Below are 17,840 nucleotides of genomic sequence, written 5' to 3'. Positions count from 1 at the left end.
TGACATCGAAACCTAAAACTAAAAACACGGCTTCCCAAATCACTGAATCAACACCATTGATTAAACATGACCGTGAAAAATCGTTATGAAGAACCTCCGACAATTCCGCTTCTTTGCTGGGCTATTGCAACTGGATAGACACATAAATGCACTCTCACATACACACACACACACACACACACACACACACACACACACACACACACACACACACACACACACAGTAACTCCCTTCCTCCAAATGACTGAAATAACACTATTAGTCTTGCCATCATCATGTCAAAACACTTTTCACCGTCAGTCTGTCTCTGCTGGTGTGGATGACCGGACCTGCAGCTGTCAAAATTCCACAGAACCGTCCAGGAGAAGAAGAAGAAGAAAAATAATAAAGTCAGTCAGAGGCTCCCGAGACAAAAAGAAGAAGAAGTTGAAAGGTAAGGTGAATTCCAGGGAGGTGAAATGCTGGGAATTTATGACGCTCCTTGTCCGGTTTAGAACAACACAGCCGCTGTGCAGAGAGGTGTGAGCGGGGACGCCTGCACCGTCGCGCCTACCTGGACGTGAAAAGAAAGAAAGCCCCTGGAGACCAGCACACACACACACACACACATGCGGCCCCGCCCATTAGAACACCTTGACACGCACCTGTCACGGGTGTCAGCTTGGCTTGTGTGCACGCGTGTGTGAGATAAAGAGAGAGAGAGAGAGAGAGAGAGAGAGAGTGGGAGAGCGTGTGTCAATGCAGCACCGTGGGTGGCAAAGGAGAGGGATCACTGGATCTGACATGAGCTATTTGACTAATCCAAAACAACAGCTGTAAGGTAGGGATGAGGGGATGAAGAGGAGGAGGAGGGCCACAGCTCTTAAGGAGGATTTTGAGAGAAAGGGAATTATGGGAAGGGAATATGAAAATTAATTCAGCATGTAGCCCCCGAGGGGAGAGAGGGAGAGAGGGAGAGAGAGAGAGAGAGAGAGAGAGAGAGAGAGAGAGAGAGAGAGAGAAAGTCAAATAGAGGAAGAAGAAAATGTTGGACGTGACAAAATGAGAAGCAGAGTGTGAGGTGATATGATGAAGAAGAGAGAGAGAGAGAGAGAGAGAGAGAGAGAGAGGTTGAACCTGCTGGGTTGTATCCATTAGCCTCCACCTAGGGGGTTGTATCAGCACCCACTGCATCACAGGTGAGAATGATTACACACACACAAAGACACACACACACACGCACACATGCACATGCACACGCGCACACACACACACACACACACACACACACACACACACCATCCTCACACATAAACTGGCCTTCATTACACATCTGGTTGAGTTTTGCAGAGGGAAGCTGAGTTGGGGTGGTCCTGGCTTCTCTAACACGTCTGCCCTGTTAACACAGCAGGGCCACGGCGAGTCCGTCACCCCGCGGGGCAGCGTCACCACATCTCAACGCGTTAACATCTCTACTTGTGCTCTCGCTGCGTGCCGGGGAGGAGCTGCCGTAGCTATAGATGGAGGCAGGCAGTGAGTGGGAGGCTAAACATACAGTATAGTAACCCATGGATATACTGCATCATTATGTACCATATGCTTATGTATGTACTTTACAATACATATAGATACGTACGGCACATGTATTAGATTTCTGTATGGAACAAATCGTGATAAACTTTCCAGATTTTTATCATGTGTGGTTTTATTGGGTTTGTATGTTTAGTTTGACTTATCAAGGATGTATTTATCATAACATATTTATTATATTTATTGATTCCAGACTGCTGGCCATAATTGGAAGAAGTAGGAAGAACCCTCCCGGAGGTAAACAAAACATACGAATATGAACAAAGACGTACATCGACCAATCACATCATTGTTGTCGGCGTGCCTTGAAATGCAGTTCCTCTTATTGCCAATAGGTGTTTACTCAATAATTACACAGGGGGAAGCCTCTAAAGTTAAATGTTATGATGCGGATAAGGAAATATCAAGGTTATGTAGTCTCTGTTATGAAGTGTTTCATGTGTAGTGACAAAATAAATGCTACTATAAATAAATTAATCAGGAAATTATTCTCCTATCAAGCCAGACTCCCACCATACAACACAGACAGAAGAGCACCATGTTTCACTTATGTGGCAGCAGAGCTCTAATGCTGCATGGGATGAACAGATTAGAGTCCAATGAGCATAGAATAGCAAACTGCAAAAAGCTACATCGCATGTTGTGTTCATGTCAACCATGTAAATCTCCACGTTTCACTCTCTGCCTCTCTCCGCGGCTTTAAATGTGAAAAACTCAAACATGAGGTTTAACTGGAATCCAGACCTCTCCGCATACCGAGACGGAGATCTGTGATCTGCGGGTTCTGGGTTCTATTTAACCCGCTGAGGTTACGTCGGTTCTGCTCGGGGTCTTGGCTGTGAAGCCCAGTTCCTGTGGGTTTATACCAAACCAAGAGCAGAAACCGTTTCCTCAAAGATCTTTGCGAGATGTCTGGCTTCTCTCATCTCAGTGCTGAGCGTCTCCGCCGTCCCGTCCCAGAAACCATGAGAGAGCAAAATAGGCTTTTCCTCTGCTGCCGTGATGGCGGCAGCAGCGGCCTGCTGAAGTATCTTGGGGTTTTTTCACAGAGGTATTCTGAAGCATCGGTCTGATGGGATCAGACCATGTTTGGGCATGAATGCGGTTTTGGGCGAGGAGACGTAAATGAGAGGCAATGAGAACTGACAGAGTTAAACACTTGAGGGTGAAGGGCTGAGACAGTGGAGCGCTTTGGCCTGACCAAACTGTCCAGGTGTGCTGTTCTGAGTGAGGGATGAATGACAGAGTGTGTGTAACTGAAGAGGCTCCACCATCAGTGAAAACACACTTGTGTACACAGTGCACACACGCAAACACACTAAGTGGATCACAATGAACTCCTAGGGGCCCAATTTAACTTATGAGGGTTCCTTACATTTCTTTCATTTCTTAAAGTAGCATGTTACCTTTCAGTGAAATTTTATATAATATCATAACCCTAATTGAGATCCTTTGAAATAAGGATCCAATCCATTCCCGTCACACACACTCTCTTAAGGAGGTCTAGACCTGGACTCCTCTTTAAAGTCACTTTAGGAACTTTAAACACGCCTTCATGTCTGATTGGGTCTCAGCGCCTTTGTAACCTATACAAAGCAGCTCCTGCACCGTGTGTGTGCATGTGTGCGTGTGTGTGTGCGCGCATGACTGCATCTTGGACCTAAGTAGCAACAGATGCTGCACTGACCTCAGAGGCTTCCTGGAAACGCAAATTTGTCAAAATGAAGCAGGAAAAAGAGAGAGCAGCAGTTTAGGTAAACGTAACATATAGGACACACACACTCTTACACACACACACACACACACACACACTCTGAAACACGAGCATGCAGACACACTCATACATATTGGTTTACACATACAAACACATCACGTTTGGGGGTAATTTTACATAGGATGCACACACACATACGGCATCAAAAAGAGAAAAAGACGAATATCATTTCATCTCCAGCTGCTTGAACACACACGTATAAATTCACAGCCGCCAACTGATTTATCACTATAAAAAAAACCTTTCTGCTGAGCGCTGAAGAGCCCGAACGAGCTAAATTGCTTTTGCTCTTTGTGGAAATTTCTCTTTTTTCCAAGTGTGTTTAGCTCGCACTACTAAATCAGCAATCAACCTCTGTGATTACACCTTCGATCGCTACAAATGCTGAGCGATGTTTTTGTTTTTCTTGTTTGGGTAATTGCAGCCAGTACCCTATAAATTACACCTGGAGCACTTCCATTCCTGCAGAACTGTAACGGTGTTGGTGTTTCCTCGGTAGTATCAAGTATTTTCCTTCACCCTCTCATCCTTAAGGCTTTTTCCCATCATGCAAAGGGCGAAATCATATTCCCTTCACAAACTAATGCCCTTAATTCATCTTTAATTTCATGTTTTACGCGCACGAAAACTACAAACAAATGTCTGCAACTTTCTCGCACTCCTGATCTCCAAAAGATAGATTCTAAACGGGCAAAAAATTAAAGTGCGTACTTCAGATTTAGATTAAAAACCATTTCCTGTTTGTGTGATGTCGCTGCGTTCCAGAAGTAAAACATGTCTTAAATCTTGCGGTGCTTTTAAGCGATAACGCCAAATAATTTGCTTTGTGATTTAGCGCCGCAGTGCCTCATTGAGTGCCACATTACCCTTTCATACATCTCTCCTTTCTTTCTTTCCCTCGTTTCCGGAAGCAATCACGCTATCTCGGCGCTCACTGCATGATAGCACCTCATTGGGAGAACTAGAGGAAACGCGTGCCAGTTGCTCTCACATGTGATCAATTATTTCACGGTGAAGTTGAGCTGGGGGGGAAACTAATCGGCCATTAGCCCTTTAGTGCAGGGATCATGCTGAGGGTAATAGTGACTAAAAACTGAATAAACACATTTGGCAAATAGGTCATTTGAAGCTGAAGCGGGGAAGGTGGGCAGCTCGATCGGTCGGGGGTGTCGTTTAAAGGTAATTCTAAGGGTACTTTAATAGAGCTTTCCGGACAATGCAAGGCAATTTGAGCCAGACTGAAGCTGCTGCCTGAGTCTGCGGGACATTTACGGAATGTGGCAAGGGGAGGAAAAGTTACAAGACACGTGAACGCAGCACCGACAAACAGGAACGGACCAGATCTGAGCCTCGTCAACACCGAAACACACCTGGAATTTTGCTTTATGTGGTTGTTGGTGAAGCTGCACCTTATCAGCACAGGTGTAGGTAGAAGAAACAACACCTTCACTGCTAATTGATACAAGCTCACAGACCAGAGCACAGCTGGGACTCAAACCCATGTCAGAGTCACCAGCAATATTCAGAAACGTTGTTAACAAGTCTTTAATTTAACTACGCACCATACAACAAAGCAGCGGTTCTCAAATTGTGGTGCGTGTGCCATTGTTGGTACTTTTGTATGATGATGTAAAATAATCAATATGAGGTACGACTAAGCCAAATAATCATAAATGTATATAAGACGAAGGGATATACTTCTCTCTCTCTCTCTCTCTCTCTCTCTCTCTCTTACTCTCTCTCTTACTCTCCCCAGTTTGCTCCCTCTATACTTTTCTATTTTTATCTCTCTATTATATCTATTTCTATCCATCTATTTTAGTTCAGTTTTGGTTAGTTGCCTTCCCCTGAGATACATTTGTCCCCACATCCTACAGCCATCACGCTACTTTGATGCTTCACGCCGCCTTCAATCTGTTGCTGTCGCTGGGATTCTAACGAGCGACTGCAGAGAGTGTGATTATACATTTTAACATATTTGTTTATACTGCAGTAGTGTATCGACAGAGTGAGAAACACAATAGCCCCTCCTTCTCGCTCTCTCTCTCCCTCCCTCCCTCTCTCTCTCTCTCTCTCTCTCTCTCTCTCTCTCTCTCTCTCTCTCTCTCTCTGCACCCCCCTTGTCCCTCTGTTTATTCTTCTGGCCGAGCGGCGAGCCCCAGAGCCCAAAGGCGAGTCCCGTTCTCAGGGAAACGGCAACTCTCCACAGAGCTGATATCAAAATAGTTTAAAATGTGGATTGTCTGATAGTTCCCAGTGAGTGCAGAGCAGAGCTGAGCCGAGCCAAACACTTCCAGATTCCAGCTGAATGTAAACAGAGCTGCAGAGAGGGTGGGGGGGCAGAGGAGAAGGTGGGGTGGGATTTGGGGGGGGGGGGGATGTTGTGAGTCAACCTGTCGTGTTGTGGTCGCTGTAGGTTCTGCTGGTGTCGACAGAAGTTCCCCCCAAAACGTTCTTGTTCTTTAAAGTAAGAGTGGTGGAGGTGGTGAAAATGCTTTGATAGCTGAGATAAAGTCATGAAAAATAACCACCAGTGAGAAAAGTCTGAGTGTATCTTATTCTACTAGGACTCAGATTATATAAAATATCCAACTAGGCCTGAAAATGTATGGCAGTGTGGGGGGTGGGGGTAGGGGGACTTTAAGTACCACTGGTGTTACACGTACCACTGTTTGAGAACCAGATGACTTGAGAAAAATATAGTGAAATTCAAGTCATTACGGTAAATTATCCATGAATAAAATACATTTCAATGACTTTTTATTTCATTGAAAATTTCAAACTTTTAAAACAGCCTCACTCACCCCATGTACCTACAATCTACTCCATCGTATGTGTCATGTGTTGCGCCGACGGCGATTGAAGCGCCCCCTGGTGGCAAGACACTGCAGCGAATCAAAACAATGGAAATCTATGGGAACTCTGTAATCGTGTAAATTTCATTAAAATTAGATTAAATTTAATTATTTTATTCTGGATGTGTGTACTCTGTGTACTCGTCCATGTTGTGTCTGGCCAACAGCTGCATTCAGGATCTATTTCTATACTTTATTCCAATACATGACTGTGATTTCCAAGTTTTATGAAATGCTTCTCAACCCGTATTGCCACTCTGCAGTGTGGGCATTAAAGTGATTGTACTTTATCTCTCCCCACAGCTCTTGAAAAGTGCACTTAACTGCTTATATAATAGCAGTTGTGGACATCTGGACTGTCGGAAAGAGAAATGCAGGGAAACACCTCAATTTCCTGCGGGAGACACCTAACAGAGAGGCCATTAAGAGGAGAAAACATCAGCTCGGCTTCGTCATGTTTCACTCAATGGCTAATGTGAAATATTAACATACAACTCAGCTTCAAAATACTTCAAAATCACTTTGCCTTCAGAAGTCTTATATATTGTGTATGAAGGTGCAGAAGTGTGTGTATTCCTTTATCGCTGCGTTAATGTTCTCAGGGATTAAACAGTTTTTGTATATTTTCACGAGTCAAACCATGCATGATGCTGATCTGCATCTCCTCTCTGCTTTGTTTTCTCTGGCCTTCAGTGTAACATAGTGTAATAATGAAATAATAAATCATATATGTTATCATTGCTATAAGCTGTGTGTGAAGGTCACTTATTTTGTCCGATCAACATCTTTTCTACACTACTTTTTTTTGTTGTTGTGATTTTTGGTTCATTAAGCACATCTGCACGTTTGTCCATTTCCCCGCTCTAATTTTCTTGTTTCACGCTTTATTTATTCCTTCCTGTAATTCATTCCGGTGTCAGTTGGACTGTGAGGGCTCAGGCGTGCTGCATTCACTGCTTTGATCCAGCTTGATAGCCATTTTTTTAAAAGTGAAATGCTACTATTGGGCCTTTATTCCCTTCAAAGGGCTGAATAAAAAGCAGAAACACTACAGATTAAAAAGCGTTCCCAGTCGTGTCTGCGTGTTGGGAGTTGTGGGCTTTGCCTGAATGGGCCCTGGAACTTTCCAGCATTTCTTTTCCTTCTTATTTATTTTTTGTCTGTGTTGTTTTCTCAGTATTGCAATGCATCACTTGACATTACCCAAGCAAGTTTGAGCTGCAGCGCATCAGCTGAAAGCAATTTGGTCCGGAGCGCAGCTGCCAGGCGGATAAGACTTTCCTTCTTTCGTTTACTTTGAAATGTTCCTTTTTTTTCTCGACATCCAAAATACACAAGGCGGCCAAATTGCTGACATGTGTGAGAGGGGCAGCGAGACTCCTGCATTCTTTCATGCCCCACTATGCAAAACTCCACATTGTTTATTTAAAGAACACTGAACACTTTAGCACTATTAAGAAACATGTCATATAGTAAACTAAAGGTTTCCTCTCAGGAAAAATCCCTGTCAGTTTATTTTTCTTTAGCAAAAAGTTATTTTAGTTTTGACTCACAAACTGCCTGCATTCACAATTAAGCAACAGTGTTGTAACGCGGCTTGTGCGGCGCGGAACACTAACAGGCAAGGTAAACCTGGAAGTGCTGTGATTATTTATGTGTTGAGGCGTGGATGGCAGGACTGGATCGTCTCTCTCTCTTGACCTCACAGGGACGCAAATAAGAAACGCGGCAAAGTCGAGACCGATCGGCGCGTCCACGTCCAATTTACAAACCGGGTTCAACTTTATCCTCCTGTTTGATGAGCCGAGCTGAGTTTAGTCTCTGGAAGTATGTTTCTCAGCCTCGAAAAAAAGGGGCATGACTCAATATGGCTTCAACATTTATGGCAATGGAAGCTCTTTCCTCTTTCCTTTGACTTATAAAGGACTGCAGACAATTATAGCACAGAGAGAGCTTTCTTGAGCGCGCAATAGGGTCGGGGAGTAAAAAAAGAGAAATTAAAGATGGCAAGTGAAGGTATACGCTGACACACCACCACGGTCTGGGTGAACAGAAGGGAGGGGGGGGATGGGAGACACAGACGAGGAAAAAGGGCAAAATCTGACATGTAAACCGTGGAGGACAGCCAAGAGACGGCCTGTGCGTCAGCGTAGGCGAAGGCGGTGGGTGGGAGGAGGGCGAGGAGGCTCGGAGAGAGACGTGAGGGCCCGGGGGTGACTGATAGCCCACCAGGGCCTCCGGGCGGCCCGACGCTGGGAATCGCTAACCCACCTTGACATGCGTAGGAAACCCAAGACTCTCTGAGCCCTCTGTCAGATAGGAGCCACCCAGAGGAGGCCCGCCGCGCTGTGTAGCCCGAGCCGCCCGGGTGTCCTTTTTAACTAGCAGTGTTTAGATGAGCGCACGGTGGAGGAATGCTGCAGTGTACCTCGCACAAACCACAAGCACAACAGCATTAGAGCCACATCAGACTCCCGCTGCATGGGAAGAAGTCATATCTAGCTACTAGCAGGATTTGAACTCTGACTGCTCATGTGAGTGTGTGTGTGTGTGTGTGTGTGTTTGCAAATATACATGGTTGTATACCTTTCGTCGAAGCCCTTTGATGCTATAATAGCGTCAGAAAAAGCTCAATAAGACCGGACAAGAGCAAAGTGACTGGTTTAGGTTTGAGTAAAGCAGAAGTCGTGACTCATTACAGCGACGATGTTTGGGTTAAGTCTGTGGACGAGAACAAACATCCAGTCATTGTCATCTACTCTGTGAGGACTGCAAGGGAGAGATGATGGATGTTTAATGTGCTCACACACACACACACACACACACACACACACTGCATCCAATATCATTCATGAGCCACAAAGTGTGAAAAACAATAAGGAGTTTAAGAAACATTTGAATTGATCAGGTTCCCCCTCAACAAGCATTTATGCAGCCCCACACGTTTCAAAAGGTTTTCTTAAGAGAAATCTTAAGACAAAAGAGCAGAAATCTAGTGTGTGTTTAAGAATACTTGATGATGTGGAATCTGAGACGAGACAGAACATCAATAAACACTAATAAAAAAACATGATCAATTGGAAATTCATCATATTTCTCTCCACTTAAAATTACATTTGAGACTCAAGAGACGCAGTAAAGAAACAAACAAACAATGGCAAAGAGGAGAGGAGAGGAGAGGAGAGGAGAGGAGAGGAGAGGAGAGGAGAGTGCGTGTTGGCAGGCAGGGAGAGGCTGCGGTCGACTAGTAAACAGCCGGAGGGATGGAGGGATGAAGGAACGGAGGGATGGAGGAGTGGAGGAGTGGAGCTATCAGTGGAGAAGTGATGAAGGTCTGGGATCAGGCCAAGATAAACACAGGCTGACCCAGAAGGAGCTGCAGCACACACACACAAACACACACACACACACACACACACACACACACACACACACACACACACATGCACAAACACACAAACAGATGCACTTAAGACTGGCAAGCACATGTATCCATCACAACCCAACACACACACACACACACACACACACACACACACGTAGGTAAACAAACAGAGCTACGCATGGCTCCAGACCGCAACTTCTCGAGTGTTAATCTGTGTGACAACAAGGCGCGCTGTCACTCATCACACACTTCACACTCATCCGTTTGGAAAATAAATGGCCAAGCTTTTATTTATCAAACGAGGAGTGAGTTTGTTGAGCCGGGTGAAACTCTGATTTATAACTTTGACAGATATGGGAGGAAAGATTTCACAATGTCCCAGACGAGTGTTCACCTGTGTGTGTGTGTGTGTCTGTGAGAGACTCAGCTTCATCAGCGTGCTCTGAAGCGCGAGCTCTCCTGCTCTGTCTTGTCGTCGACCAGCGGCTCACACCTCCAGCTCAAACCTTAACACTTTGCTAAATGTTATGTTAGGGCTCCACACTGAAAGGCGTCGGTGAAAAACAGCCGGCGTGAAAGAGCTGCGGCGAAGCGTGAACGCCAGGAATGCAAAACACGAGTCACGGTCAGCGCTCTGTCACCAGCCGTGGGTAGAGGCCTCAGGGACCCACCAGATCAGCCAGTCAGTGTGTGGGATTTTTACAGACTTTTCTGTTGAAGTGCTGTTGAGCAAGGTATTCAATTCCAGCAGAGATGTGTGAATACCCAGTACAGTAACGTTGGTAAATCCTACTGATTGTATACGACGAATGAGAGTTCTGCCTTTGATCACAGTAAAGCTGAATACTCAGAGTGTTGAATGTATGTTAACATAATGCATACATACTCCTTTAACAGTACAACCACATAAGGTCACAGGTCATAGGTCATAGGTCACACACACACACACACACACGCAAATGACACAAGTATTTACTTTCCAACCAAACAGTATGTTACCGAGTCAAGATAAAGAAGATACTGTGTGTGTCTCTGATCACAGTACACACACACACACACACACACACACACACACACACACACACACACGCGTGTACATGTACCTGCATATTTCGTCCCCGTACACAAAAACAACTAAAAACAACAACGTCTACAGAGCATTTGTGCGTTTGGCCCTTTTGAAGCCCTGAGGTTATTAATCTCTGTGAGTGGCGGTCGTGGTCGTCTTGGTGGTGGTGGTGGTGCCACTCGGCTGGCGTGTGTGTGTTTTCATACACACTCCAACCTGCATGGCAGTTCAAAGGGACCCCCGTGCACCACGATGGGCGCAGGGGGGGTGGACATGAAAGCGGCACTCAGGAACACACAGAGTCTTGGAGATCACAGACGCACCAACATAAACAAATCAAACACACCTACGTTTTTAGAGTTTGTCAAATCAAGTGCACCCACATGTCAGGGGCTTTTTAATGGCACTGATGCAGAGAAGGTATGAAGGAAGCCAAGTGCACCGTACCGTAACGGATACAAGAAGTAGAGCAGCGATGATGTATCACAGAAATGGGAAATTCTGTGTTTTCTTGTGCAATGACTGAATATTTAATTGTTTAGTTGCTGTATTTCTGGAGCTGATATCCCAAAGGATTTAAAGATTTACATTTGAAGTCTTCTTTGGGGTATAGGAGTGAATAACCGATGGCGGCGCGTTGTGCGTCTCAGCGTTCCAGCGGCGGCGTTGCTCCCGGGCAGCCTGTAACTCTGTGAAAGTCCTGTATTGTATTTCTTTCCTGTGCCAGAGCAACGTTTCCTGTGGCGGTGCCGTGTCAAACAAACGATGACCCTCTGCTTCCTGAGAGTCGCATGGAGACGGGCCCTGCCACGAGCCCTGGGGCCTCACCGCCAGCCATTCCACTCCACTCCATCCCTTCCCCCCCACCCGTCCCCACCCGTCTCCTCTTTCTTTTCCACCTTGCCCTTTCTGAATCTCACTTTTTTTCCCCCCTTCTCCTGTCTCGTGTTTCCTCCACATCCCTCCCACACCTTCTGTCCCTTAACTCACGCCGCTGGCCACCACCTCCATATCTGTCTCCGTCGCTCTCTCTCCCGTCTTCCACGCTTCGCCTCCTCCGTACTTCCTCTCCTCTTCACATCCCTTCTTCCCTCCTCCCTTTGTCCGACTGTCCAGGTCAGAAAAAGACGCCTGTCAGACGTTTCCTGTGCAGGCTGCAGGTCCGGACCGCACCTCCAGCAGGGGATGTACGGGGGATTTCTACAACTCCTGCCAGTGACGTCCACCTTATCGTAACATACACACACTGTACATGACCACAGTGTGTCCATCCAACGTTATCTATGCAAATTATGAAACATCAAACAGAGAATGCGACAGTAATAAAAGCACAAGAGAGTTTGTACACTTGCTTGAGGGTGAAATGAAATGCTGAAACGTATTCTTGTCGCAGAAAGTGATGTCGTTTGACATTTGGGACGTGGCTGCATCATGAGAAACGTGGGAAACGAACATCAGCATCATTTATTCAAAACCCGGATGGAAATGTAGCTGCTGTTGTGAAAAGGTTAAGATTGAGGATCGACACTGCCAATTAGACGGAGGAAAAAACAAATACGCAAAAAGAACCTTGATGGACGCGAGCGAGTGACCTCTGCTTGAACAAATGGAGTGGCTGTGTGTTCGTATGATGGAATGAGAGCAGTTTACGTCAAATAAAAACACCCCAGGGCCACATCGCTGCTTATGAGCATGAGAAAGCTGTCAAGTCGCACATTACTATTGGTCCCAATAGAAATCAAACACATGTCAGGGGTTAAAGACTGAACCTGCCTGCGAGTGTGTGTAGGGGAGCAGGAAGTCAAACCACGAACTACTACTTCGACTTTAAACAACTCGTATGCAACCGATCCCCCCAAATCCCCTCCAGTCCACTCGGGCTTTGATCTGTACTTGGACGCGTTCCCGGTGGTACGTGAGTATGCGTACGCGTGTTGGCACAGACCCGCCGTGTTCCACAGGCCAGCGCCCTTACGACAAACTCCTCGCCGCTCCCCGCCCTCCCACCGCGGTCTTCTTCTTCCAGAGCAGGTCAGAGACAGGAAGTGAGCCGGGGAGAAAAGGAGGAAGCAGAAGCAGCTTTCTCTGGCTGCAGGTAGTGACCCTGAACCTTGACCTCCAACCTCAGCCTCCATCAGTCTGACAATACGACGCACGCTGACAAAACACAGATGTGCAAAACACGACTGTGCTGCCAACAACTTGGGTCATATTAGAAGGAATTGTTTTGGGTTTGAGCATAGAAGACCTTTCTAAATTTAGTAAATGCAAGACAATTACATAGTCATTAAAAAAGAATCTAACAAAATAGAGACCTGTATTTGTATAAACTGATCTGTTAATAGACACAAAGTGATTTAATTGAAAGTAATAATGCAGAGAAAAGCAACAAATGGAAGTGAATTTTTGTCATTTATTTAATTATTTAATTAACAATTAACAATAACAATTAACTGCAAAGCAGATGAGACTTTAACAGAGGTGGACTTGGAAGAAGAGAGAAAATCAGTTCTTATATTTAATCTGTTTATTATTTCACAACAATAATAATGGTGTGTTCCGTTTGTTCACACTTTACATCTACAGGAGAGCTGAGGAGGAAAGATTCATGGACTTTGTTCACACAATCATCCAGGACTCCTTCCTCCATTGAAATGTGTCGATGATGCTGACGGTCAAGCTGCCCTCTGTCCAAAACCAAACACACACACGCTAACACACACCTCACATAAGATTGATGGTGCCCAAACCAGCTTTTTGTACAGATTGAACCTGTTGAGGTGATGAGTGTGTGAGGTCAGGTGAGGTCTGTGTTGGTTTTGGACAGAGCTAAGCGCTGGGTGGAGTCTCTTCCTCTTCTTCCCCTTTTCTGCGTCCTCGCCTCACCAGTTCCAGAAGAATAACTTGCTGCCGTGTTTGGACGGCTCCAGTTTGGCGTCTATGACCGGGTTGGGCTCGGGGCGTGGCCGAGACTTGTAGGGGTTCTCAGGGGCGGCCCGGCTGGTCGCAACCTTGGTCACCTGTAAAAGTAAAAGAAGATGACCAAAACCGTTATCTTTCTCTTCCTCTCCCCTTTACCCTCTCCTTCCCAGAATTGACCGTTTGCCCTTTCCTTGATACTGTCCACGTTTCCCATAATGCCTTTCTTTCCTGCCTTCAGCTCTCCCTCTCTCTCCCTCTCTCCACATACTCACACGGCAAACAACACAAATCCATTTCACCTGAAGCTCCCAAAGTCTGTCTTTGATTCGATGAAGAAGAAAGAAGATAAAAAATGACAGGAAGTCGATTACAGCCATTCAAAGAAAGTGTTGTTTCAAAGACGACAGAAATACTGTAGTCTTAAAGCCTATTACCAAGATCGGTTTCTGGTTTTGACTGATGTTGCACAATTAGCTGTAATAACTGTAGACGATAAGCGACCTCTAAACACACGCAATCAGGGCCGACTCGCTCAGCCCGTAATCAGGGGGAACCTGTCCGCGCGCTTGCTTGCGTCGTGATAGCTGAGCTCCGTCACCTCCCTTCCCGCCCGCCCGCCCGTCTCCCTCACCTTGGACAGCTCTCCCAGGTCGGGTCTCTCCCAGCCCAGTTTGTCAAGGACGCAGTTGTCGAAGTCTCCCTGCTGTTTGCGGCACTGGCGCAGCTCTGCCAGGCTGGAGTAATCCAAACAGGTCCAGTACTCTGTGAAGGACTCGGCGCAGTTCCCCTTGATTTGCCTGCGAGACACAAGAGCAAACAAGAGATTTGAATCGGGATCAAAAATGCGAGAGGGCAGATTGAAGCACTCCAGACCGCTGCGCTGCTCTGAATGAGTTGGAACAGAGCTCGCAGAAAATACTGAAAAGCTATCAAAGGGGAGTCAAAAGTGAGCCGTTTCGGAACAAATCAAAGCACATTCTCGCTGTGACCATGATTCCAACTGGAAAATCATGTCAGCAGCAATTATTGTACATCATAAACTGAAATGGTGGGCTTGCGGAGGACGAGTCCAAACCCTGTTCCCAGTGGTTCCTGGTGAGAGCTCCCATAATGACCCTCTAAACTGGTCATTTGAGCGCGCTGGCAGATCCCTCAAGCACATGAGAACCAAACCAGGTCCCAGGTGCAATTACAACCTCCGCTCCAAATCTTAACTCATTATAATAATTACCACTTATTGCTGTTTGTTTCTGCTTTTGAAACGCAGGCGGCGCGTTCTTGTCGGCGGCCGTAAACACAAATCTGTTTAGAGCACAAAAGCACCTAAGTTACGACGTGAGCTGGGGCCTGCGAGCGTTCGGGTAAACACAGACGCGGCAGTTAAGAGTGAAAAAGCACAGACCACTTCCTTCAAATAGCCCCACTGGCACTCTGATGCACTTTATACTGAAGGTATTCAAGGGCTTATTTAACCGTCGACCGCTCGGTAAATAAAAAAATAGCTGGAGACATGAAAGGTGCTCGTTGGTCATTTGCCCACATCAAACGTTCTTATTTTAACATACGATTATTTCCAGATACTAGGATGAATGTTGAGCGCTCGGGGGCCGAACGCAGACCCGACTCTGATGGACTCGCCGGCCACAAAAATGTAAAAACCCCCAGAACAAAACCGCAGTGGAGTTTCATTAAAGCAGAGAGAGCGAAGACGATAAGTCCAACAGAGGGGACAAAAAAAATGTCTCGCAGAAATAAAAACAAACTGACAGGATATCAAGTCGACTTTTCCTAAATCCTACCGACACCAAACAATATGAGGCTTATAAACACGGATGATGCAACACAAACAGCTGGAGGATTACTGGGGCCACAAAGTATTCCTGCACAATGGAAAACAACTCTTCTGACATCTGAGGGAATCGACCCCATAACTAAATAGAAGTGAATAGTTTGGTTATTTGGGTGTGTATTCCTGTCCTTCAACGTTTTGAGGATAGAAGATGACACACACACACACACGCTTTAATAAGTTTAACCAGGCGTTTGTGCTGCTTGTAATTTTATCCAGGGTTGAACATCAGGGTCAGACTCTCTACTTGGCCGGGGATGTTTCCTGCATTACTTTGGCCGGCCTCTACATCCCGCTTCCGACAAAACGGAATGAAAAGCTCATTAGGAGGGTGGCTCGGAGGAAAAGGAAACCAGACATCCCCGCTCTCGCATCTTCTCGTCTGTGTGAACCCGCGAAAGACCACGAGCCATCGTTGGGCTGCCCAACCGGCGGGATTTCAACCTCAGCCTCTCTGCCCACACGTCCGTCACCGAGGGAGGAAAAAAAAACGCCAAAAGGCTCCCGACCGCAAGACTCCCTGGCCTCCGAGCTTTCTCATGGGACTCTCGGCGCTCCGCTCTCCAGCCGGCTCCGGAGCGTTTGGCCACATCTTCAATCATTCAGAGACCACAAAATAAAAACTGATCAGGTTTGCTGATGACACCAGTCTGTCAACGGCAACGTCACGACTGCTGCCAACAGCCTGGAGACGGATATAATCACATATGGAGACCGACAGGGAACTCCGTTGCAACATCTCTGCATATGAACGACTCGCTGTTTAACTCTGCCTAATCTGTTAAGTAGCACCGTTACAGTGACATAACGTGGGAAGAAAAAGAGAAAAGACAATATTCTAAGAGTAAATGAGGAAGCTAAATGTTCCACCGTAACCTTTTAGCTTTAACTGCACTTGATAAACCAGGCCAGGTTATTAAATAAAGTGAAGGATACACTCGTGGCCTGCATACAGCCGGTCACTCAGTCACATTGCAGTCATATGACATGTATATGCAATCCGATCTCTTCAGCAAGGACACAACATTGGGGTAAAATTGGCAGACACCTTGAAAACGTCAACTCATCCTCAAGCCCCGCAATCACAGAGTTATTTGAATGAATGTGCGGTCAAACAGATCAAACAGCTCTTTTCTGTACACTTATAATGCCTAGAGTTATAATGTGACCCGCCACAGTAAGATCCCATGCAGGGAGAGTGGCTCAGGTGTGTTCAAAACGTCATCCAGCACTTTGGAGCAGCAGGGGAGATGCATTTAATCACAGTTCAGAGAGAAATGGATACAGAATGCTTCAATGAGCCGGTGAAGCGGCGCCATCAGCTGAGAGTTTCTGCCAAATCATCTACACAAAGATTGTTCATCACATACAAATCTGGGATCCACGTGTGAACGTTACCTGAAGAAGTTGAGCGCACACTCGTTGACTTTCTTCCCCTCGTTCAGACAGTTTCTAGGGTCTTTCTCCTCCCAGCGACACAGCATGAACTCCTTGTTTGGTTTGTCACACTGGGAGCCATAATGGTGAGCGGCGGCCTTCAGCACCGCAGACGACACCTTGACCTGCGCAGAGACAAAGTTGTGGGGAGATATGAGGCAGGGGTATGAACACTAGGACACAGTTATATGTTTACCGTTTAACATGAACATCATCAGTTGTAGGAGCGCTTTAAAAACTAACAAGAATGTCACATACAGGTGTTTACTTTGGTCAGTTCCTCTTGTTTACAGTGTTTGAGCTCAACTAGACAGCTGTGTCTTCCAAGCAGGGGTCACAATGTGTCCGTCAAAGCTTTTATTGTTATAACACTGCAGACTTTAACCCCTGTAATGAATCCAGCGAGGGACAATGGTAATGCAAACATGAAGCCCCGAAAAACAAGTAATCCATCCATGCTCTCTTTAATTCATGATGCTACTTAGCCATTTTCATGACGACAGAATATTTAATAGTTTCATCTGGGCTCAAAGTAATTCAGTATTTCATCCGAACATTACCTAAGCTATCTATTTACCGAGAGGAGAGTAGCGGTTGTAAACAGAAATTGAATTGAATGAGCGTATTGTAGAACTACGTAGCAGATAGCTTGGTTTAGCCGGCTAAGCTAACTTCTTTCTCTCTTACTGTTTCTCTAAAAACAACCGTCGCTGCTCACCTCGTCGACTTTGAGCTCCGCCAGCGAGGGGACCTCCAACGTGGCGGACATGGCTGAGTGCCTCTACAGTAAGAGAAGAGTCGGAATAATCAAAGTTTGCTGGTGGTAAAAAACATTCAAGGTCCTCTTCTGGCTCCAGGACGAGCGCCGGGGCCGCTAGGAAGGTCAGTTTACAGGCTGCTGCTCAGGCGCCGGGTGATGACGTAGCATGGAGGGCGCTCGCGGACAAGCACAACCAGTCTGCACATGTGCAAGTAAATT

The 17,840-nt window shown here is 46.1% G+C and overlaps 1 protein-coding gene across 1 annotated transcript; it reads right to left on the bottom strand.

Annotated features, from left to right (window-relative positions):
- Positions 1–13,161: 13,161 nt before the first annotated feature.
- ndufa8 (NADH:ubiquinone oxidoreductase subunit A8) lies at positions 13,162–17,766 on the bottom strand. The gene is made up of 4 exons (XM_076164170.1): positions 17,580–17,766; positions 16,823–16,986; positions 14,207–14,372; positions 13,162–13,673 (listed from the first exon to the last, which is right to left on the bottom strand). The coding sequence occupies exons 1-4, from the start codon at positions 17,628–17,630 to the stop codon at positions 13,536–13,538; spliced, it is 519 nt and encodes a 172-aa protein (XP_076020285.1). The 5' UTR covers positions 17,631–17,766; the 3' UTR covers positions 13,162–13,535.
- Between the last annotated feature and the right edge of the window lie 74 nt (positions 17,767–17,840).

The sequence above is a fragment of the Genypterus blacodes genome, unplaced genomic scaffold (genome assembly GCF_046128005.1).
Source record: "Genypterus blacodes isolate CSIRO-AG114 ecotype Tasmania unplaced genomic scaffold, CSIRO-AGI_Gbla_v1 ptg000133l_1, whole genome shotgun sequence".
Lineage (NCBI taxonomy): Eukaryota > Metazoa > Chordata > Actinopteri > Ophidiiformes > Ophidiidae > Genypterus > Genypterus blacodes.
Note: the sequence above shows the minus strand (reverse complement) of the source record. Positions and strands in the feature narration are given on the sequence as shown.